The sequence below is a fragment of the Gadus macrocephalus genome, chromosome 22 (genome assembly GCF_031168955.1).
Source record: "Gadus macrocephalus chromosome 22, ASM3116895v1".
In the NCBI taxonomy this organism is placed as follows: Eukaryota; Metazoa; Chordata; class Actinopteri; order Gadiformes; family Gadidae; genus Gadus; species Gadus macrocephalus.
Genome location: NC_082403.1, coordinates 16,599,548 through 16,623,287, shown reverse-complemented (window position 1 = coordinate 16,623,287; position 23,740 = coordinate 16,599,548). Strand labels below are relative to the sequence as shown.

Genomic DNA, 23,740 nt, shown 5'->3' with positions numbered 1-23,740 from the left:
TGTCGCAAACGTTGCTCATCTATCCGTCACACATCTCGTTGCACACGCCCACCTGTCATGTCATAAGGGGCAGATTTCCAAAACGGCTTGTAGCGGCTAACCACAACACAACTGATGGCATGTCATGGGACCTTTAAAGAGTGTGAAATAGCATTCAGATCTTTTATCCAATGTCAAATAAAGATTTCTATAATATGATGAATGTGTTTAGATTTGATTTTGAGCATGTGACAACACACGCTAACCAGTTGTGTGTTAAGCCGCTGTTCTAGCACACTGCAGGCTGTAATGTATGACATGAAACAAAAGCAACATTATGATAAACTATGTTATAACTCTAAAAAAATGACACAGTTTTAATGATCACCGGTATTTATTTGAAGGAGAATGTATTTTGCATCCTCAGAAATGAAGACATGGTGAAAAAGTAAAGTTGAAATAAAAAATTATATCAAGTCTATTCTTTAAACTTTAGTATGTGGATATTTTCTTTAACACATCGGAAGAAATCGGCTCATCGCTTTCGGCAATAATCCTCGCCGACGCCGTTACCTGCGGTTCCACCGTTCCTCCATCTCAGTAGACCACACTCGGTCTTCCCGTCGTGGACACACCTATCCCCGTGTCCATGGAGGCCTCCTCAATGCCAGATGAAGTGAGTGTGGAACATTTTCCCCCTTGGCCCTCCGTCGGGTCACTTTGGGCCCGGCTGCTCGTCCGTTCCTGCCTGCGTCATGAGGTCCGTCACGTTCCTCTCCAGCCCGTGGATACGCGTGCCCATCTGGTCTAGTGCCCCAGTTCAGGAAAATGTGTTTGCGGCCTAAACAGTGAGAATTGTTGTATAGTAGTGTACTTTTGCTTTACAACGTCGACTCATGACTTCAATTAGGAATGTCATTGCTCAGAACCTCCCTGGGTTTTACTTTGCATTTGATAAAGGCAACCCTTGAATCTTTAACAATTGGGCGCAGCCGTTATCAGTGGAACACCATTAGTGTTCTAAAACTATTGTTTTGGCAGAGGGAATGGTTTCCCTGGTATATGCTCGACAGGGGGCAGTGAAATCTGCCCTTTATCAGGCCAAGAAGGTTTTATTTTAGGTTTAAAGAGCCCAGCAAATCGAAATGTTATAAAATATATATATTAACTTTTTTTATTATTATATATGTTAAAATAATTCATGGTTGAATTACCCCTTCAAATGATCTGCTATCATTTGAAGGGGTAACGATAACAATATGCCCCTAGCATATGAAAAATCATGGGGTTATGAATATCGCATTACATCTCGAGCACACCATGACAGTTACACAAGCCGGCATCTATAATGGACTGCTTTTCAAAAGGATATGTTTGGATTCGAGTTGTTCAGAGATTGCTTGGAATTTCCCCTGCAGACGGTCCATAGTTTGCTCCATCTGGCAAAACGAAAAACCCAACAACAAATGGGACACATAATTGGTTATTGTACTCAGGCTATGCAGTGTGCATGCAAACAAACTTACAGTTTCGGTCATCCCTTAGTGTCTCTTGTTCTGTGTTAGACATTTGGTTATTGTACTCAGGCTATGCAGTGTGCATGAAAACAGACTTACAGTTTCGGTCATATCCCTGAGTGTCTCGGGTTCTGTGTTAGACATTGTTGACATCGGTGATCATGGAGTCTATTAGCACTGGGAATGTTGCAAAGTTTTCTGGTAGCCGCATACGAGCAAAGGGGCAGAGCCACCGAAATGTCCACGGTGGGACGGGTGGAACAGACTCAACCGCAAAACTTAATCCTTCCCCCCAGACGTCGATTGAAGATAATCTAGCTCTTTAAAATTTAAGGGACATTATGCCCTACAAAACCTGCAAAGAGTTGGGTCCTTGAGGCGTAACCTTCCCGATAAGTTTACAGTCTGGGACAAAGCCTGCCCACTGCGGTTAACCCTTTGTGGATTTGCTACTGAAATTGCTACCGTGCATTATTAGGGTTAGGTCTACATCATTCCCCTTTACATAATGGATTATAATCCTACTTTACAGTTAAACCGGAGTCGCAGTAATGTGCTGTGGTTATGCAACCTTTGAAAATAAAACAAGATTTTGTTGTACCATAGTCAACCCTTGTATGTTGTTTTTTTCTCGAAAACAATACTTATTCTGCTACATCATATAGCAACAACAATCTGCATTCTGTTCATCCACGGGTATTTCTCTTAAACGCAAAACCATATTAGTAACCAGTGTTGCCAGATTGGGCGGGAAATCTGGCCCAATCTGGCAACACTGTTGGTAAAGGCAGCTATCGCTGATAAATGTTTGCCTTTAGGACCCCGCGGCTTCCGTCACATGGTTACGTCAGGGGAGTGGCCTGTGTCACGTGCCCGGAAAGGAGCAGCACTCCTGTGTTCGGTTTGGATTGTTGTTTCCCTATTTACGAATTTCCTCTGAAAGCAGAGTTACTAAAGTCCCAATTATGCCCTTATATCCACAACATGCTATGTGAATTTTTGCCGTTCCATTTGAATGGTCTTAGATATATTAGGCGGGCGAATGTATTTTGTTTCTAACATACAATCGGACTGGTTAGCTTAATCTGAACAGTTATATCAGAAATCCGGACGCTTTTAATTGTGCCTGCAACAATTTCCAAATATTGCTGCAGGCAAGATACACGTTGTGAATGCATTCCTCTAGTCACCCCTTAGGTTTTTGTTGTCATCTGTTGTGGGGCTGGCCCGGGTCGTCATTTCCGATTCACAAGGGCTCCTCCTGACTCGTGATGGCGTGGCATTCAGCTTGAGGAAAGAGCTTACACTTTAATGAATGTGTCTTTGATGCTTCCAGACAATGCTTTTAGTAGATATATGTCAGCCTCATTCCGTGACAGTACTATTCCTCACTTTGGCCGCCATTGTAAATTGAGGGCATTCATTTAGATAGAAAACAAACACAGCAAGTGAAGAGCAAACTCCTGCAGGAACAAGTGGTCTACTGCACTGACCAAAGTCTTGGCAACTTTGGTTCTCTGCGCATCGGTGTGGACACAACCTGCTCACAACTGGATGCCTACTGAACTATGGAAGATGAAGTGTTTGAGCAGCTTCTGCAGGTCTTTAACCAACTTGTGCTATGGATCGCTGCCGGTGCGATGATCTTCGGCGGGGTGGTCCCTTACATCCCTCAGTACAGAGACATACGGCGGACGCAAAATGCAGAGGGCTTCTCCACGTATGTGTGTCTTGTCCTTCTTGTGGCAAATATTCTGCGCATACTATTCAGGTAAGCAAAACTAAGACAGAAACTTCAGACAACTGTCTCGTACAAATACATATCAGGAAAAGCATGTATTGACATTATATGATATGGCCTGCTAAATTTGAATGCTTGAGCTAATCTAATTGTCAGTAGTCACTGGCCATACTATAAGACTAACCCTAACTCTATAAACTAGATTCCTGTAACTGGGGCTGTCCAGTAAATCATACACCTTTTAATGCTTTACTTTTTGGAACACAAAAGATGCCCTATTGTGGTAGGGCCATTGGCTTTACCAACAAATGGGACATATGGCATAATCTCCTTAAGCGAAGTGAATAGAGTAGTAAACCTATTCACCAGACCCAACCCAGATTCTATAAGTGTGACTGTACAATGGTTCAAGACAATGTGTGGTAGAAGACAAACTGGAAGAACAGGGAATGTTAATGACAGGCACCTCCACGTTTAAACAGTGTGCATGGTTCAAACATTGACATCCGCTTTAGGACAGATGGATAACGACCCAGTGAAAAAAACCCAGGTGAAACAGGGATATTTCGTCTGTGTTACCTCTTCCCACGTGCCGCACCTGTTTCCCCCAATGGGCCTCTTTTGACCTCCTTTGTCTGTTAGATTCGGGCGCTACTTCGAGACGCCGCTGCTGTGGCAGAGCATCATCATGATCGTCACCATGCTCACCATGCTCAACCTGTGCACCAGCGTGCGTATGGCCGGCGAGCTCAGCACCAAGCGCCGCTCGTTCCTAGGTCAGTCTCACGCAGCAACGCACACGCACACACGCACACACACACTCACACTCACGCACATCATGCAGCTTTAACACATGTGTCATTGATAGTATATATTGATAGTTATTTATGAGTCCCAGATATAAGATATGAACACAGAGTGCATTACTCTCTTGCTAGAGGCACAGGGTGAGAGAGGAAGGAGGATCCCTTTCCCACCCAATCTGGTGTTATATCATATTCATGTCGGTGTCATATTCACTTTGTATGTACACCCACACACGCACACACACGCACGCATCATGCAGCTTTAACACCGGTGTCATTGATAGTATATATTGATAGTGATTGATAGTTATTTATGAATCCCAGATATAAATGAACACGGAGTGCATTACTTTCTTGCTAGAGGCACAGGGTGAGAGAGGAAGGAGGATCCCTTTCCCACCCAATCTGGTGTTATATCATATTCATGTTGGTGTCATATTCACTTTGTATGTACACATACACACACACACACACCGTGGGGACTCGGTGAGCAGAGCAGCTCATGTCGTTGCTGTAGCCATTGAATGGCTGCACTCTACCCACGGTCAGGAATGGGGTGGGTCAGTGCTGTCGTCTATTGTACGTATAAAAACACAATCGACTCTGTGCGCAAGGTCTCCTGATGGTCGCTACTGTCCACTACATAAGTGTACGTGATTTTATAGATCGTTCTTGATCAGGGTGGGACTCACTTTGCTAATTTTGGTGTCAAAATACATCGGGGGGGGGGGGGGGGGGGGATTTCGCATGACTTGAAAGGCGACGCAGATATACTTTGTTATGAGTTTTACTTTATTTTCTCCATGGTACATTTTGTTGTTAATGTAAGTTGTACCTCTTCTTGCAAAGACAGACTTACTTGCCTCTCTGCTTCCGTTTGGTATGAAGAGTGAAAGAATGGGCTCATAATCGGCTGTTTACCCAAGAGTTAATAAATGATAATTAGGTAAGGCCTTTATTTGTCAATGGGGCGTGCTGCTATCACATTGCACTTGCAGCTCTTGTTTGCTCTTGTTGGCTATGTACAGTAGCTGCAGCGTTCAGCGGTCGATCATTATACTTGACTTCTTGGGCGGGTAAGATCGGTTATCAAGGCTTTACTGAGATGTTGTTGCATGTCTAGTTAAACAGGAAACTATGGTTTCAGTGACTTCCTTCCTTCCAGAGACATTACTCAACAGTCCATTATTTTAATAGCAATGAATGTAACTAACTAAGTCTTATTATATTCAGGGAAGGTTTTTAAAGAGAATCACTTTTTAATTGAATCAAACCAATGCTCAAGTGTTTAATTTCTACATGTTCACATTACACATTAACTGTGAATTAATTCTTTATATTATGTTTCATTTGTATATTTTGTTCATAGTCATGCCCTAAAAGACCCGTGGGTAAATTGTTTCGATTTGACAATTAACACATCAGGTTAGGACCATTTTTCATCACGCATATTTCATCCACTGGATTCATACAAGACTATTACTCCAAATACAGCCACCAAATTCTGATGACTTGCCAGTGTTATGATTGAAATCCAATAACCAGTAGAAGTGTTTAATATGATCCCCACAGCTCCCCCTTCTAAGTATTCAATGTACAGCTATGTTTACATAAATAAATAAATAGAGTGTAGAGGGCATCTGGTTCATTATGTGATTCTGGGTTTTCCTATCAAAGGTAATGTAGGTGTGATTTAAGCGCTATCATTTTGTGTCATTTATTGGAAGTCCCTGTGATAATAACGGTTTCCAGTGGACTGAGCCTGCCTCTGTGTTTGAAATGTAGACATCTCCTGTCCTATTTCTGACTAATCGGGGCATTTCTTCGCTGATTGGCTTGGAGAATTAATTTTGCCTGCCAATCACAGATGTGTGAATGCAACACTTCTCATTGGCCGAAAAACAGAAGGAAGGAGGGAGCAGTGAGGGAGGGGTGGGGGTCACATGGAACTGCACATGAGATATGAGAATTGTGATTTTCTATTTCTCCCTAGGAAACCGCATAAATTAATTATGCGGTTTTAAATTACATTTTTCTTTCAACCACGTAAGTCGATTCACCACAACATAGGCTGTATGACCGTATTTAGGATATATTTTGAAGACAGTATTGTATGGTTTGTTGTTGTTTCACATAAATGGATGAAGAACCACAGTTACCTTCTCGCTGATCATTTGACACGCTTGGTTAAAATGATGGTTGGCTCCAAATGTTTTCATCTCAAACTCTCAGAGGTCATGAGGTGGGTGGGTGGGTTGTGTGAATGGATTCACACAGCTCACACCCTGACCAAAGCAGGCCGAATGCTTTTTCTGTCTTTTTTATTATTATCTCAGTGTTATTATGAATGCCATTATGATTATATGTATTTCTCTGTGTATGTGTGTCTGTAGCAACAGACAATAAGGACGAGGAGATCAAAGTCCCTAAGAGGCTCTTTCTGGGTAGGTACTCTCGAAATCCCCTCAAACCAACATTGGTTGTAGTTCATCTGCCTCTACAGCAGAGGGGGAACTTCCAGGTTCAGAGGGGGTAAATCCTTCCTCTGTATTTTCAATATCAATCTCCTGGTGTTGTCACTGGTTAATGAGCACGGTGAGTGAAATCAGCAGGCTCAGTGCATGGGTGAAGCAACACTACAAATTACGAACCTGGAAAAGTTCACCTCAGCTTGAGACCACCACTTCCCTCCGTCCGTCAGTCCTCCATCTCTTCATCTCCGTGTTTGTCTGATGTGCATGACCCCCTTACTAAAATGAATCTCACCACTGAATCTAACCCCGCCACACATTGCGCTCGTGTTGTTGTCTGTGGGACGACGCACTGCATAATCATCCTGCTTCTACACTGCATTGCATCCGAATCTCAATCCACAGCCGCATGCCTAACCCCCCCCCCCATCCCCAAGGATAGCCACGTGCAACCAAAACGGTGGGGTTGCATGTATTCAGCCCACAGAATTCTGTCTGCATGTTATTTAGACTTTTCTTCAATATAATTGCTGAACATGTAAGGACTTCCTATGCTGCTTCCTTAACGCTTGAAATACGAAATGTCAATCTCTAGTACTATTGTCATCTAATTGTTTCCCCTCTGAACGGTGCATGGTGATGCTTGATTTGCTTGATAATCCGCTTCCAAGACAAGGCTGGTGAAATTGTAGGTTATTCTTGAATGCCAGCATCCCCTTATAAACCTACCAAACCAATTTATTGTCTGTATACTGAGTGGTAGATGGACAGCTCAGGAAAACTAGTCTCGAACGGGAAGCATCCATGCCCTTGATGTAGCGAAGCCCAGTGCAACGCTGGTAAAAGAAGATTGGTAATATTCTTTATAAGTCCCCCAGGTGGCGTCAGAGCCATACAATTGTCAAGCATTGCAAGCTACAGTAATCTCTTATTTAATGACGCTTCTAAATCTGTCTCATATTTGGTGTGTCACTATGTAATAATTAATCACAAAAGACAATTTCAATAAGTATATTAGAAAGATATAAGATAGATATTAACAACTAAGGAAATCATATCCTTTCACATTTTTGGCTTTGAACGATGTTCTGCTGAAGCCCTACTCCCTGCATGACATCCAACAGTGGTTGTGGGACGATCTCGGGCAGAGTGGTGTCATTAGTTTGACCAACTCTTCCTCTCTGAGTAAGCTGGATGAGTAAGCAGCGTGTAGGAAGGGCCAGAATGGGTCCTTTTGATTATGGCTTTGCTAGTAGTATCTGTGCCTGAATATTGATCGCCCTGTCCCGCCTGGATTCAGGCCATTTCTATTCACTTTTCAGAAGCCGGTTAACGACAACATAACACATTCTCAACCCAGTCAAATGTCTTGCAGCACCTGCTGCAATTAGTCGCCAGTCGCCACAGACTCCACCAGCTCTGTCGGCAGATCTGGAGTGTGAAGCATTCTCTTTTCTTGAAGTGTTGGGGCGTGTGTGTGTGTGTGTGTGTGTGTGTGTGTGTGTGTGTGTGTGTGTGTGTGTGTGTGTGTGTGTGTGTGTGTGTGTGTGTGTGTGTGTGTGTGTGTGTGTGTGTGTGTGTGTGTGTGTGTGTGTGTGTGTGTGTGTGTGCGTGCGTGCGCACTATACCTCTGCTGTGTCATTATGGCCCCAGGGGCTCGAGTCAGGGTTGATTACACGCTGCCCGCTTTATACCAAGGAAAAAATACCCATAACTGGGGTCGACATCCAGCGGCTTCCTTTTACTCTTGTGTATCCAGATAGTACCCCAGGCTTTGCCATTTCATGGTCAACCGAGGGTCTTATTACAGGAGTGTATTATTTTCCAGTAATGTAATGTCACTATCTCTAGAGTCTATGGATTAATGGATTCAAATAATGTCCTTATTTTTTAAAGAAAAGCACCGTTTTTTTGGATGAAGATAACATTAAATTATCAAAAATACAGTCTAGTCATTGTTAATGTGGTAAATGGCTATTCTAGCTTGAAACTGAAGATTTTTAGGGCCATTTCCAGCAACCTTCAAAGCTGAAAACTTTTGAATTAAAGTGTGAGATTTAATGGAAATTATCAATTTTCTGGGTGACCGCAAACTTTTTTAGGGTATATTTTGGCCTTTTTATCCTCAAAAGACCAAAATAATCCAGGGCCTGTGGGCATGCAGGAAAGTCTTCTGAATGAGATGTTGGACTCCCTGTGGTCACCCAAGATCCCATCACATGTCCCAAGAGCAGGGGGGCTAACCAAACTCCCGACCTGGCTCTGGTACTGACAGGGCACCCTAATCATCCCCCCAGTCTCTAATTGGATAGTTCCGCCATCCTGCCTCCCTCCCCTGTGACAGCCAGTGTGTGGTAAGCATTCTGGTGCATGCTGGCAGACGTGTGTCAGCCAGGTGGCTGCGAGACATTAGTCGTGGATGAGGTGTCATAATTTACCTCCCTGTACACTGCCTGCTCCTGGGACAATATTTAGATGTGAAGCATATATATATATATATATACATAGAAAAAAGGCTGCGAGCTGCTTTCATAGTCCTTCTTTGAAATGGTGCCCTTTGCTTTGGAGTGATCTCCCTTCCCTTCCAAGCATTAAACTGGATGGGCGTATCAGTCTTTGGCCTGAAATGCCTTTCCAGCTTTATTGAGAAAGGTGTACATCAAAGGGTTCCCGGTTCAACATGAACAGCTTACCTGTTCACAGAACCCCACAGGAACACACACCCTCCACGGCTGCTACCTCTGGTAGTTTTGCCTTCGTCTGACTGAATAATTGTGGCCACTGTCGTTTTAATAATTTTGTGTAAGTCTGCACGATACTGTTGTGTTGACTCTCCTTATTTAAAATAACTTGTACAAACTATAACAAACCCAGATGAGACCTTTCAGTGGGAAAAGGTTCAGGTTGTGAAAGGCCTCTCCCTGCAGCTCCACTACTAAACATGGAACTAGATCAAACCTTGTAAGGCCCCATCTATTATCACCTGTTGTCATTTTGCACACGTGATGACTTCAATACCTTCCGGTCCCGTTTGTGTCTGCTTAGTGATCTTGCACACCTAGATTAAAGCAGCCCGCAGCAGCATCAACCTATTTCCTCTGACTTCCTCCCGCTCCATTCCTCATCCTGTAATCCTGTGGGGATGTGCACCTGTTGCAGTCCTCCCCAGTGTTCTGCTCGGTGGCTCCCCATAAATCACCTCGCTCTCTCTCTCTCCCGCTCTCTGTTTCACCTGTTTCACTCTCCTTACTCTCTGCTTCACCTCTTGAGACACCATTACCCTCTCACCCATGGGTGACCACCGACTGGGCCTTCAAGTGTGTACAGTCTCGATGCCGTTTCCCCTAGACAAACATGACAACATGAAACCCTACACAAAGGCTTTTACTTTGAAATCGAATTGCATTCACTTCCTACTACAAGAGTTTTGTGATGGTGTCGCCAAGTCAAGTTTGAAACGAAGTACACTTTTTGGGGCCGATAACATTTTACATAAAAACTTTTTTTAGGTAGTCCTGCATTTGAATGGTAAAATCTAATTTTTTCCACTTGATTACCCAGTTTGGCTTAGAAGTCGGTACGGAAATTAAATGCATTCTGAGCATTTCACGTCGTCTTTAAAGCCAGTCAGCCATGCCAGTCGTTTTGCTGCCGGCGTTGTTGCGACCTGTGCGGGTCATTTCTGCTGAAGTCTCGAATGTCTGTGTGTCTGAGTGCTTCCTGCTTGATTAGAAACGACCCATCAGAAATAGCTCCGGAAAGGGCATCACACACTCCACCCCAAGCCGTGCACAGGAAGTCCGAGCCTGTTTTTCGGCAGCTAATTTGGCCACTCGCTGTAGAGATGGACCACCCATGAGGTGGAGAGTGCCCTGGGGTGAAGGCTCTGCGGCCTGGAATAGGAGAGGCAGAGCGGGCAACTGCCTCTTTCTTTTCTTTTACTAGTCCCACGAATAATGAGCCTATCGGACCCGTTCCCTCTAACAACCACTCAGGCTGCTGCGTTTTCTGTCACAAAGGGAAACGGAAGGAAGGGAGAAATGCCTCCTGACGAAGGCAGAAAAAAGTACCTTCTTTGTTTTTCTCTCCACTTTTTTTCCTTTGTCTTTTCAGGTGGCCAGGAAATGAATCACTAGACTGTAGGCTGGTAGTGTAATGATCTTAGCCCAAGAGTGGAATGGCTTTACCGTACAAGGCTATGTAAGCTGTGCAGAGCAATGCAAAGGCAATCCATTGATACCAGGAAACAGTTATGTTGTCAATTGGGCGAGAAAAATAAAGCACAGATGTCTATATTTATGTTTTTTTTAAATAGTGCTTGAGATGTCACCTCTCTATCTACGTGTGTGTGTGTGTGTGTGTGTGTGTGTGTGTGTGTGTGTGTGTGTGTGTGTGTGTGTGTGTGTGTGTGTGTGTGTGTGTGTGTGTGTGTGTGTGTGTGTGTGTGTGTGTGTGTGTGTGTGTGTGTGTGTGTTGGGGGCACGCTAGCTGGGCAGTCCCAGACTGTACCACTAACCCCCCCCCCCACCCCCCCCCCCCGTTCCATGGCTCTCCATCTTGGTTCGCTCCTTATCAGCCATGTCCAGATGCCATCCTCTGGGCCCAGTTCCACGCCGGGGGGGGGGGATGGGGGTGGCTGGAACCATCCCCACATCAGGCCTCTTCTCCACCCTCACATCAGGCCTCTTCTCCACCCTCAATGGGTTCTGTAAATGTATTCAAAGCACGGTTTTGTTGGGGACTTGGAGTGGCTCGGATCCATCGTGTCTTCCAGTTTCCATGTCCTCGACGCACAATATCCAGCTCCAAGATGACGTATTTTTCTGTATGTCCTTTTTGTCGTGAGAGGTTCTCTATTATATCAATTTACTCATTGTGCCGTGTGCGTCACGTGCCTCGTAGAAGGAAGCCTGCCTCTGGACGCTCATTGCTCCTTGTATTGGGTTCAATTCATTGAGGTGCTTTTATTGGATGTGTTGACTTTGCCGATCACAAAGGCAGTGTTTTTTGTGCGTCTGTGTATTGTGGGGCCTCAACCCACCTGGTGCCCCAGAGTAAACATGATCACAGCCCATCCAATTCATTTTAGAGACAATTCCCTTTTTTTTTTTTCAGATAAATAAATAATTCTACTGACGCACAGCGTGGCAAATTCTATAGCAACGAAATATGCCAGCAGAATGTCCCTTAGTAGTTTGAAGGTTGTTTTTCAAGGAAGCCTTTGACGCTAAAGCTAATGCTAAAGCTTAACAAGTCTGGCGATTCTTCACAATAATCTCTTGTCTCCCTATGGTGGATCTCACCAGAGTTGCTGCACCTTGAGATGGTTCCTGATAAGGTGCAGCTCATGTAGAGCTAGTACGACCATCAGACCCTATCCACGCGGAGACCAGGAATCTAATTTGAGCCACATACTTTTCAAGCCATTATTAGATTTCTGTTGATTTATTGCTTGCAATGACCTTAAACCCATAGCAATTGGTATACAGTATGATGTGCTACAGAAGATATATATAGCAGATTTTATCTGTTTTATTGTGCCAGTGTCCCCAAAATCCACAGTCCATGTAATGAAGTTATTATCCCAGCCCATTTGAGGACTGCTGAAAATGGCTTTTCACCTTTTAGCAAACGATTGTTTGATTTAACGCAGCTTTCCTACATTTCCAACTTATGTCCATACTCTGAAGTGTTGCCTTGTGGAGATGCATGCAAATGCATTTGATGGATTACATTCTTTTTGGATGGTTTCGACAGCATCACCCATTCTACTGCGGTGGTATTCTGCAGCCTTGGGTTTGGGGAACTTTTGTACATTCTGTGGTCTGTTCAACAAAGCCAGTGTTTCTTTTCCAATTTTCTAATCGATGTGCTTGGGAGGCGCACATCTTCTCTTTTTTTCCCCCTCCTTTGTCATGTTTTTCTGTTAAAATGCAACATTTTGACTTTGGAGGGTTGAATTGTTTGGTTACTCAGTTGATTTAGTGTGTCATGTGGTGCTTCAGCTGCTGCTGGAAAGAGAAATCACATTCAGACGTTAAAATGTGAGCCTTATTTTACCTTTCCAACAAATTAATCTGTAAGGGGTTGGTAGGTGTTCATATCTCGATTGTTTCACAACCCTTTCTCCCTAAAAATACCCTCAAAACACGTGAAATGATAAATAGCAGATCCTATTGTAGGCATTTAAAATGTGTGAATATGCGCATTTTAAATGAGTGAATATAGGACAGCCTTTCTTTCCAACCCAGTATGCAAAAACGTGCATATATTGCACGTTTTATACAACTTGAGACTCTCCGATGCACCCCGTCCATGTCAAAGCACGGACCCTCTCTCTGACTCCGTCTCTCTCTCTCTCTCTCTCCCCCTCCCCCTCCCCCCCCCCCCCCACCCCCCCCCGGCGTCAGACTTTGAGTGGGGCTACTTCTGGTCGTGGAGCCGCTTCGTGGACTACCTCCAGTGTGTGGTGGGCTTCACGCTGCTGGCGGCCTACGTCACCTACCTGCTGCTGGACTCCCCCGTCTACGTGGAGAGCCTTGGCTTCCTGGCCGTCTTCACCGAGGCCATGCTGGGGATGCCCCAACTCTACTGCAACCACCAGAACAAGTCCACAGAGGGCATGAGGTGAGTGTGTGTGGACCCGGATCGCTGCCCCATGTTGTGTTGGTGTGTGGGGGGGGTGTGTGTGGGTGGTTGTTAAAAAATGTTGTTAGACGCCAAATGGTTTCCATCCACAATCGGCTGGTCTTGATTGTGTGTGTGTGTGTGTGTGTGTGTGTGTGTGTGTGTGTGTGTGTGTGTGTGTGTGTGTGTGTGTGTGTGTGTGTGTGTGTGTGTGTGTGTGTGTGTGTGTGTACACACATTGCGGTATTAGTAAATAGAGAGATTCCCAGCACATAAACAGGACTAGTTTGTCTGTGTGAGTACGCTTACAACACAGAACGTTGTGCAAAACGTGTGCATGATGAAATAAGGAGTTGTCACAGCACATTAATCCTAACCGTGGACATGTAGAGCTAGAAAAAAAATTGACATGCATTTATTCAACGTCACTTTTTGAGTGATACTCCAGGATCAGGAGGTGGGCCCGGACCGATGATGTATTGAACACGTGCCTCCTCTCCATAAATCAAACCCTCCTGTTCGTTACACTGTATTATCCACTGCTCCGCAGCACAGCTCCTGAAAGTTAATTACTCCTGCGGTACTTCAAGCATGTAATATTAAGAGGCAATTAGGCCTTATATATTTTCTAAAGAAGGGCCGAGGGGCTGGGGAAACGACCCAGGAGAACGACCCTGCTCGGCAGTGAGGACAGAGTCCGACCCCGCTGTCAGCCTGTGTCCACCCGCGCTCTGCTGTCGGGGACAAGAGGGCCCCCGCCCCATCACACCAGGGCTGGGGACGTCGGTGATCCGGTGGGGGGTTGGGTTGGGGTGGACGGTGGGGTCGGCGACTGCGGTCGGGATTAAAACAAAATAAAAACGACAGCTTGCTGCATCATTAACACTGACATGTGGGTAATTAACCTCGCTGTCAAGCACCGAGGTTAGCACTCTGATGGTTAGCACTCTGATGGTTGGCACTCTGATGGTTGGTACTCTGATGGTTAGCACTCTGATGGTTAGCACTCTGATGGTTAGCACTCTGATGGTTAGCACTCTGATGGTTAGCACTCTGATGGTTAGCACTCTGGCGCTACCTTGCCGCTAACGAGACGATCTTCTGGCACTTTGCGTTGGCCCGTTTGAACGTTTTGTTTTGGCCCGTCACTGTTTCTGATTTATGACGCAGTGAAGTGGAAGAGCGCTCCAATTAAACGTGTAAAACTAAATAAACGGGACCAACAAGGAGCTAGCTAGCGCGCCGCTGTGCTCAAGTGCACTCGCCAGGCCGTGCTTGGGAGTCATGCAAGACAGTGGTGTGTGTTTGCGTGTGCTTGTGTGTTTGTGTCAGAGTGTGTCGTGACAGATATTTATTCTTTCAACACAGTGGGAGAGCTGTTTCCCAGAGCAGGGCTAAGCAGTGTGTCCACCGCCCCCACGCGCCTTCACCGACTGTTGACAGATAACACACACACACACACACACACACACACACACACACACACACACACACACACACACACACACACACACACACAGGGGGGGACACACACACACACACACACACACACAGGGGGGGACACAGGCTGCACCTCCACCGCTCAGCAATTCTCCCCTGGTCGCCCACCATGTCCGATTGCTCCACCTATTGGAACTTTTAAACCCCTTATTTCGCCCTCACTTTTGCACTCTCTCTCTCTTCCTCTGTGTGTGTGTGTGTGAGAGAGAGAACCAACTCTCTCTCCTTGTTTGTGGTTTCAATCCATTTCCGTCTGCAACCTGTGGCCGTCTATGTAATGGATCACTGTTGCTAGGTTACTTTACCTCAGCTCTTGGTTTGTGTGTGTTTTTGTGTGCTTATGCTTGTGTGTGTGTGTGTGTGTGTGTGTGTGTGTGTGTGTGTGTGTGTGTGTGTGTGTGTGTGTGTGTGTGTGTGTGTGTGTGTGTGTGTGTGTGTGTGTGTGTGTGTGTGTGTGTGTGTGTGTGTGTGTGTGTTTACTAAAACCTTAATGTGAGTATGCGCCGGGGGCATCTGCGCTGTGAGCAGAGATGTAAGCATACGAGACGGGTTACGAAGAACGCATCGTTGTGTTTAACAGCTGATGGAACGCATTGCCTTTGAAGTTTGTGTGTCTGTTTGTGTGTGTCGTATTAGTGGCTCATGTCATATTGTTGGTGGAGTCAATGGCTTTTGGCTTGTTTGGATGAGCCAGCCTTGTGGCTCATCCTTAGAGGGGACGGAAAGGGAGAGAGCTGGGTGTGTGTTTGTGTTGAGCAGCTCCAGTGGGGCTGGATCGGCAGTGTAGGGCTTTGGCCCAGTCCCAGTTCACCCCTTGCCCCTACCAATCAGCCCGACCCCTTTTTTTTTTGCGCCTTCTCGTGAAGGGGTAGGGTGTCCCGAGTCTCGAGTCCCGGCACACGGAAAAACACGTTTTAGAAGAAATCTCATAGAATACCTTTGCAACTCACGGCGAGATGGTGGCCAATGCTGTGCTTTGGAAACAAAACAAAATGTTTCTTTGTCTTTCCAAAAAATAGATAGTAATGTCCATCGCGTTATCTTCATTTAATGTCGTCTTATAGACCATTTTTCTCTATCAAGCGTAACAAAAAAATACTTGCATGATGATCGATGTATTTATTTATACAATGTCTTGTTGCATTTTAGCTTGTGTTTTTCTTGCTTGTTTATATGTGTCTTGTCTGTAGTACCGCTGCTGGAATTTTGAATTTCCCTGAAGGAGCATTCCCAAGTGTCTATCTATCTATCTATCTATCTATCTATCTATCGCATATTGTGTTCCAACCCCCTGATGCCATATGACGCCCGACGTCCAGCAGCTAAGCCCAGGCAGCAGAAATCACCACAACTGACACAGACATTGTGCAATTCGAAAACGTCCGGTAACAAACTCGTCGCTTGTCTCTGAAATGCCCATCGCTGACTACCGCTGACTACCGCTGACTTAGCAGGGGCTAGGAAGGTGTAGGGGGGCAGGTCTCAACCACTACCCCTTGTCATTCTGTTCCAAGGGCCAAGTCTAAAAGCGAGGAGCACTCGGAAAGAGGGATGGGGTGAAAAATAAGAAATGGGACTGGCCAATTGAGTGGAAGTTGGTCTTTTCTCTCTTCCATCAATCTATCAGTTGGTATTCACCTTTTTGTTATTGTTTCCTACTACACCTTGGGCGATGCATGTTCATTGTTGACAGATATATTCCAGTGGTAAGGGTGTTCAACTCTCAACCCAGAGGTTGCTGAGTTTGATTCCTAATGGCTGGCTGTAGGCATCGTTGTGCAAGATGTTTGATCCTGGAGCATCTTGTTGTTTTGGATCAAAGAGCTGTCTTGTGGCGATCCATTAATATTGGATGTCTGGAACAGCCTTGTGTACGTTGTGATCCATACACGCCTTCATTTAGCTGTCATAGACAACATGCCCCCTTTTTAATTGTTGATATTGATTTCAAGTCAATTCTTATAATGCATTGATCAAATTCATCATAAGACTTGCCAGCACTATGCAACTGGTTTATTTGCATACGTTATTCCAATACAGCTGAAGAATTATTATATTTATCATATAAATCATACAACAAACAAGAAGAAAAATGTATACATTCAGACAAGGTTTTGAGATGGGGCATTCTTCATGCAAAGTTTCTTTCATGGACATGTGTGTGTTGTGTGGGTGATGCGCGTGGGTGTGTGATGCGCGTGGGTGTGTGATGCATGTTTGTGTGTGTGTGTGTGTGTGTGTGTGATGCGTTTGTCTGATGCGTGCGTGTGTCACGGGGATCATCACACGGATCGGCGGCTGTGTGTGTCATGCAACAGCAAGGCTTCACAGCATGCTTTATTTATACAGCGAGGAGACGGGTCCTTGGGGGAAGCAGGTGGCTGACGGTCTGTAATGGGGTGAGGTTGTGCCTGTGCACCCTGGCCCCCCGTGGGCTCTGCTGTCAGATGGTATACGCGAGTACAGAGCTCTTGGCCCACGCTCCAGCATCACCACTTGTACATCAAACGCACAACGTCGTGACCCCGCACACGCATCACACAAACACGCCTCACACGAACGCGCATCCAGCACACGCGCCTCACACACATACACACAAACATGCATTGCATCGCACACCCACGCGCATCACCAACGCACAACGTACACACATAAACACATCACGCACGCCTAAACACGCTTATAAACAGACAACACATGCACATAAACACACGTAAACTGTTTGTGTGTTTGAGAGAGACACTGTCTCTCAGATTGTGCCCCTATAAGGCCTCTGGCCTTCACTTCCCTCCATAACGGTGGCGATGCCTTATTCAGCCTTGGTGCTGCTACACAAGCACACACCACCACGGAGAGGGGGGCTTGCACTGGGGGCCCTGCCTGCCTAGTCAATGGGGCCCCGGGGACCTCGACCTCTACGCCGTGAGTCCTGCGCGGGGAAGGGGGCAGAACAAATGGATCGGGAATCTTCGTCGTTTCGTCATTTGATTGGGGCGCGACGAATCAGGGAAGGACACGCCTCGACTGATTGGGTCTAATCAGGAAGTGAGCGCGGATGTCCGCATGATCGTTAACTAAAAGCAGGGACAGCATCCTAATCGTCCTCATCTTCAAACCGCTTGTCCGGGGTCGGGTCGCGGGGGCAGCAGGTCCAGCGGGGGGCCCCAGACTTATTTTTCCCGGGCCACATTGACCAGCTCTGACGGTGGGATCCCGAGGCGTTCCCAGGCCAGTGCTGAGATATAATCTCTCCCCCTAGTCCTGGGTCTTCCCCGAGGACTCCTCCCCACGGGTTGTACCTGGAACACCTCCACCAGGGAGGCGACCATTGGGCTTCCTTACCAGATGCCCGAGGGGACTGCAGCGTTTCAAAAGTCTTCAGTATCAGGGGTGGTCAGACGCCGTGGTCGTGTGGACGGTTTGCATAGACGTGGCAGAAGCAGACTATTTTAGAATTCAAGAGCTCTCTGTTCCAGCCAAACACCCCTTTGTTAAGCACACGCTCAACAGATTAAAGAGTTAACCAGTTTTATTTGTCACATGCATACGTATGCAGTGAAATGTAAACGTGACAATGCCGCAGAAGCAGTGCAATATAAGTCAAAAAGATAACAAATAGCAATAATATGACAAATAGCAATGATATATATAGATAGCAATGGTGTGCTATTGCAGCATGTAAACAGTGTAACAATGAATGAAGAGGGGACTGTATACAAGGCCCAATGTCTGTTAGGTATGATTAGTGTTCTTCTACTGTCTGTCTCTTTGTAAGTGTCAGAGTGTGGGATACGGTAGAGAAGGACGTCGGCCATCGCATTCTCTTTACATGCGGCCAAGAGGAATGCACATATTTTTGTACGGGAACACCTTCATGCCCCATGATGCATCAGTGGCGCCCGCGCGTCCCTCACCCCGTGCCGTGTTATTCAGGGCGCCGTTCAGACGAGCTGCGTGGGCGGTGTTAAATGAGACACCTTTCTGGATAATGTGCTTGCCACAAAGCAAGTGCAATGATGTCTGCTTTACAAACAAAAGGCTGCTTTCAGACAGCGATTCCTCAGACCGGCTTATAGTGTCGCTAAGGAAACCATTTGTCAGTCCCGAATATTAGTTGATTGACACTTTTGATCATGGTTTGGTCGTGGTGTTCTTCCGTCGCCGCTTTTATCGTAAACATCTTGGGTCAGCAATGCAATTATTTCCGTTCCTTGATGCTTTTCATGTCGAGTTATAATGACCACTTTTGTGTTGCTCGTCAAATGACAGCAAACAACTGTTGTTCTTGAAGCTTCTGTTTCATGACAGAAATGTGTGAACATGATGAATCTAGAATAATGAATCCTAAAAGCACTCTATCGATTCCTCCATAAAGATTCACAGCGCTGCCTGTCAATAACCCTGCTTGCCACCCCACTGTAATATTCACAGCTCATTTTTCACCAGAAATAAATTATTTTTTGTCACAGCCAGGAGATGATTAGCAAGCGCAGGCTGCAGAATCCCCTTGATTAGTTATTAATTCAGGAACAAATACCATGAATGTTGCAAGGAAAGCATGGGCATCTGAGGACGGCTGAGACGGAGACATACTCCGGGTTCTTGGAAGAATTCTGGCTTGGGGCATTTTTCCAGCGGTAGCTAATAATGTCAGTGCTCGCCTGTGTTCCCTGCCCGGTCTGAACCAGGTCCTTCTCCATCTCTCTCTCCCTATCCTGCTGCTCATCCACTGGGCCACGGGTCGTCCTTCACACACCCCTGGTGAACTCTCTCTTTCTCTCTCGGTTGCCCCCCCCCCCCCCCCCTCCCTCTTCATATACTCATCGTGGAGTCTTGTGTCTGGAATGTTTCCAACCCACACACACTGGAGGAGCACACCAAGACAAGCAAAACCAAAATAAAACGCATCATGGAATAATTTTTTTGTTTTTGTTTACACACATACCGACGAAAACGAAAAATAAAGTTCAGCTCCTCACCAGTCCAGCCCTCCTATTAGGGACCACAAACAGCGAGAGAAAGAGAGGCAATGATGGAGAGGGAGGGACTGATGGAGAGCCTGAGACACTGAGGGTGAGGGAGACACTGAGGGAGAGTCTGAAAGACTGAGGGAGAGACTGAGACACTGAGGGAGAGACAGAGGGAGAGACTAAGACACTGAGGGAGAGACAGAGGGAGGGACTGAGACACTGAGGGGGAGACTGAGAGACAGAGGGAGAGACTGAGACACTGAGGGAGAGACTGAGGGAGAGACTGAGGGAGAAGGAGAGACAGAGGGAGAGACTGAGACACTGAGGGAGAGACTGAGACACTGAGGGAGAGACAGAGAGACTGAGACACTGAGGGAGAGACTGAGACACTGAGGGAGAGACTGAGAGACTGAGGGAGAGACTGAGGGAGAGACTGAGACACTGAGCGAGAGACGGAGAGACTGAGGGAGAGACTGAGACACTGAGGGAGAGACTGAGAGACTGAGGGAGAGACTGAGGGAGAGACTGAGACACTGAGCGAGAGACTGAGAGACTGAGGGAGAGGGAGAGACTGAGGGAAAGGGAGAGACGGAGGGAGAGACGGAGAGACGGAGGGAGAGACTGAGACACTGAGGGAGAGACTGAGACACTGAGGGAGAGACTGAGCCACTGAGGGAGACACTGAGAGATAGAGGGAGAGACTGAGACACTGATTGGAGGCAGCAATTTGGCTCGTTGCCTTTCATCTCCTGACGTACTGTCCCTCAAAGACAGACAGACAGACAGACAGACAGCCATAACCCCTCGATGGCATCCGCTCAGCAAGAAAAAGAGATAGACTGATTTATCATTTTGTGTTCTCCCCCTTCTGCATTGTTATTCCTGCAGAGGTAACATCTCACCTCCTCCCCACGACCGGGGAGAAGAGGAGGGGACGTGAGCGGGAGGGGAGGGGGCTGGCATGCAGCGGGGGATGGGGGGGATATGAGTCTAGTCGAGGAGGAGCTGGGTCAAGGTGAGTGGTTAGGATGGGGGGGGGGGGCGGGGTGACAGCTGGGAAGAACAGTCAGATTTGTGCAATGGCAGTTGGTGAAATGTTGTGTTGTTATTGGCTTCAGTTCGTTGCTTTTGAAGCTGACGGTGAGACACACCTCAGACAAACATACCTCTCTGACGCGTGACGCACAAGGATGCAAAGGGCTCCTCCCGGCCCACCGCCCCCCCTCCCCCCCCCCCCCCCCCACCCAAGACAGTCTCCATCTCACTTCAGAACCCAAAGCTCCACTGTGTATTAGTTTCTATATTTCTTCTCAGTGGCCGTTCCCATGATGAAAGGTGATGAGCAGGATTATGATTCATTTTTATTTTTTAGTTCTTCTTCTTCTTCTTCGACGGGCCAGTGGTGTCTGCGCTGTGCAGGCTGGTGATGGGATTGACCCCCAGCGGCTAGCGCGCGTTCTCACATCGGTGGGAAATACACGGAGGGAAGTGCTGTGCACGGACCTGAAGGGCCGGCCCTGACAAATGCCACTGTGTGGAATCAATCAATAATTCATTCCTTTTTAAAAACGTTTTGAAAGGGAAAGTGATGTGGCCATGCTCTCTCTCGTTCTCACGCACGCACACGCACACACGTCACTCAGTCGGGGTTCTGGCCCTCGACAAAACAATGAAGTGTCCTTTTATATGAGGGCCGACGCAGCAAAGGCACCGCCCTGTGGGGGGCAGTAGTCTGGGGGGCAGTAGTGTGTTGGGGGCAGTAGTGTGTGGGGGGCAGTAGTGTGTGGGGGGCAGTAGTCTGGGGGGCAGTAGTGTGTGGGGGGCAGTAGTGTGTGGGGGGCAGTAGTCTGGGGGGCAGTAGTGTGTGGGGGGCAGTAGAGTGTGGGGGGCAGTAGTGTGTGGGGGGCAGTAGTGTGGGGGGCAGTAGTGTGTGGGGGGCAGTAGCGTGTTGGGGGGCAGTAGAGTGTGGGGGGCAGTAGTGTGTTGGGGGCAGTAGAGTGGGGGGCAGTAGAGTGTGGGGGGCAGTAGAGTGTGTGTCCAGGCTGTCCTGGTGCGGTAAGTGTCACACACAGCAGCAGCCCACCTGTGTCCCCAGCAGCACAACACAAATAAAGCAGATGGTTTTCTGACGGATAATCAAAGATCCCTAAAACTGAACCCAGCCTCGGGGCTCCATTTCCAATTCTGTGTGTGTTTTTTATTGTTTTTTGTTTGTCAAACAATAAACAGGATTCATTCGGGGGGGGGGTGGTGTGTGTGTGTGTGTGTGTGTGTGTGTGTGTGTGTGTGTGTGTGTGTGTGTGTGTGTGTGTGTGTGTGTGTGTGTGTGTGTGTGTGTGTGTGTGTGTGTGTTGGGGGGGGAGGTTGCCTGGGGCGGCCTGCTGTTTCCTGTCTGCACTCATTAGCTCCTTGCTTTGTGTCTGCTCATTAGTGGACCCCCCCCCTCCATTTATCTGCCGGCAGAAAGTGCTTTAAAAAGACCACTCTCCTGACGCGAGCTGTGGTGTGTGCTCTGCACTCTGATCCATGGTTTGTTATTGCTGTGTGGCTCCTCTCCCCCACTGCTGTGAGCACAGCCACGGCGGCCCTGGGAAGAGTTTATATGCATGGCCATTATTATTTGTATGTATTATCCTGAGGAGTCCAACGGCAAGCAGTGTCTCGTGGACATTTGATAATTAAATCGTCTTTGTGTGTGTGTGTGTGTGTGTGTGTGTGTGTGTGTGTGTGTGTGTGTGTGTGTGTGTGTGTGTGTGTGTGTGTGTGTGTGTGTGTGTGTGTGTGTGTGTGTGTGTGTGTGTGTGTGTGTGTGTATCTGCCTGTGTGTTTCTGTGCCTGTGTGTGTGTGTGTGTGTATCTGTGCCTGTGTGTGTGTGTGTGTGTGTACCTGTGCGTGTGTGTGTGTGCGCCTGCGTGCTTTGCTCCGTTGTGCCGTCTCGTCCGGCCCCCACCCCCACGGCTGATACCGTACTATTCTCCCCCATATTGTCCCTTTAATCATCTCTTCGTCTCCTGATACGACCCGCTGACTAAGAGACTGTGTCTGTCTGTCCGTCCGTCCCCCCAGCATCAAGATGGTGGCGATGTGGACGAGCGGCGACACCTTCAAGACGGGCTACTTCCTGCTGACGCAGGCGCCGGTGCAGTTCTGGACGTGCGGGCTGCTGCAGGTGGGCGTGGACGTGGCCATCCTGGCCCAGGTGTACTACTACGGCCGCTACCCCCAGAAGCCCGCCTCCCACGCCGTCTCCCACACCAGCAGCGCCAAGGCCCTCTGAAGACCCCCCGGCGAGGGGGCCCTCAGACGGGGGAGGGGGGGGGGGGTGGGGGGGGGAGGGAGGATGGGAGTGGAGGCGGGGGTGAGGGGAGGTCTGTGGGGTGGGTGGGAGGGGTATTTGGGTAAACATGGACTCATCACCGCCGTTGTGGGTGGGTTGACGACGGCGAATCCCCCCCCCCACCAAGCACCGCCAGTAGATCACCTCTGAGACAACGGCTTGACAGCCCCCGACCGCAGACATATACACACACACGCACACCTATGGGAACACGCACACCAACACACCATGTCTAACTCCATATAAACAAAACCCTAGGATTTATGCCCACACTCAATAAAAATACATGAATACACACACTCAAACACAAAGTCATTTTCTACCTTCATGTAAGAAAGAATATCTATAAAGATTTATTAGTAAGACGTACACACACACACACACACACACACACACACACACACACACACACACACACACACACACACACACACACACACACACACACACACCTCTCTCTCTGGGTGACTCCGGTTTCACCCCAGCACAACCAGAAGGATTCATCGCTGATGGGACTTTTATTTTGTAATAAATATACGTTGTGTATGTAGTGTGTGCCACACACTATCCTCGTGTGTACACACTGACCTTTACAGCTGTACAACTGTCCTTCAAAATGTTTGTACGCACACGCACACAGACACCCACGTCCCGGGTCATGCATTACCAGCATGTCAGTGATGAAGAACGCATGTCGGTAGAAGCCTCTGGCTCCTTCTACTCAGAACACGATGTTTGTGCTGCATGGAAACCCTTCTGCCTTAATCCTCGTTCTGGTCCGGCTGCTACTG

At 47.3% G+C, this 23,740-nt stretch overlaps 1 protein-coding gene and 1 long non-coding RNA gene across 3 annotated transcripts; both read left to right on the top strand.

The window, feature by feature from the left end:
- Positions 1–486: 486 nt before the first annotated feature.
- On the top strand, positions 487–1,813 carry LOC132450869 (uncharacterized). The gene is made up of 2 exons (XR_009523929.1): positions 487–784; positions 1,347–1,813. It is a non-coding gene; the product is annotated as an uncharacterized LOC132450869 (long non-coding RNA).
- A 526-nt stretch (positions 1,814–2,339) lies between these two features.
- On the top strand, positions 2,340–23,167 carry LOC132450864 (solute carrier family 66 member 2). 2 transcript variants are annotated; one of them, XM_060043035.1, is made up of 5 exons: positions 2,340–3,267; positions 3,880–4,013; positions 6,437–6,487; positions 12,925–13,141; positions 22,679–23,167. In XM_060043035.1, the coding sequence occupies exons 1-5, from the start codon at positions 3,065–3,067 to the stop codon at positions 22,887–22,889; spliced, it is 816 nt and encodes a 271-aa protein (XP_059899018.1). In that variant the 5' UTR covers positions 2,340–3,064; the 3' UTR covers positions 22,890–23,167. The 2 variants fall into 2 exon arrangements, with proteins under 2 accessions (XP_059899018.1, XP_059899019.1); XM_060043036.1 differs by lacking the exon at positions 6,437–6,487 and having other exon boundaries at positions 2,341–3,267.
- The last annotated feature ends 573 nt before the right edge of the window (positions 23,168–23,740 follow it).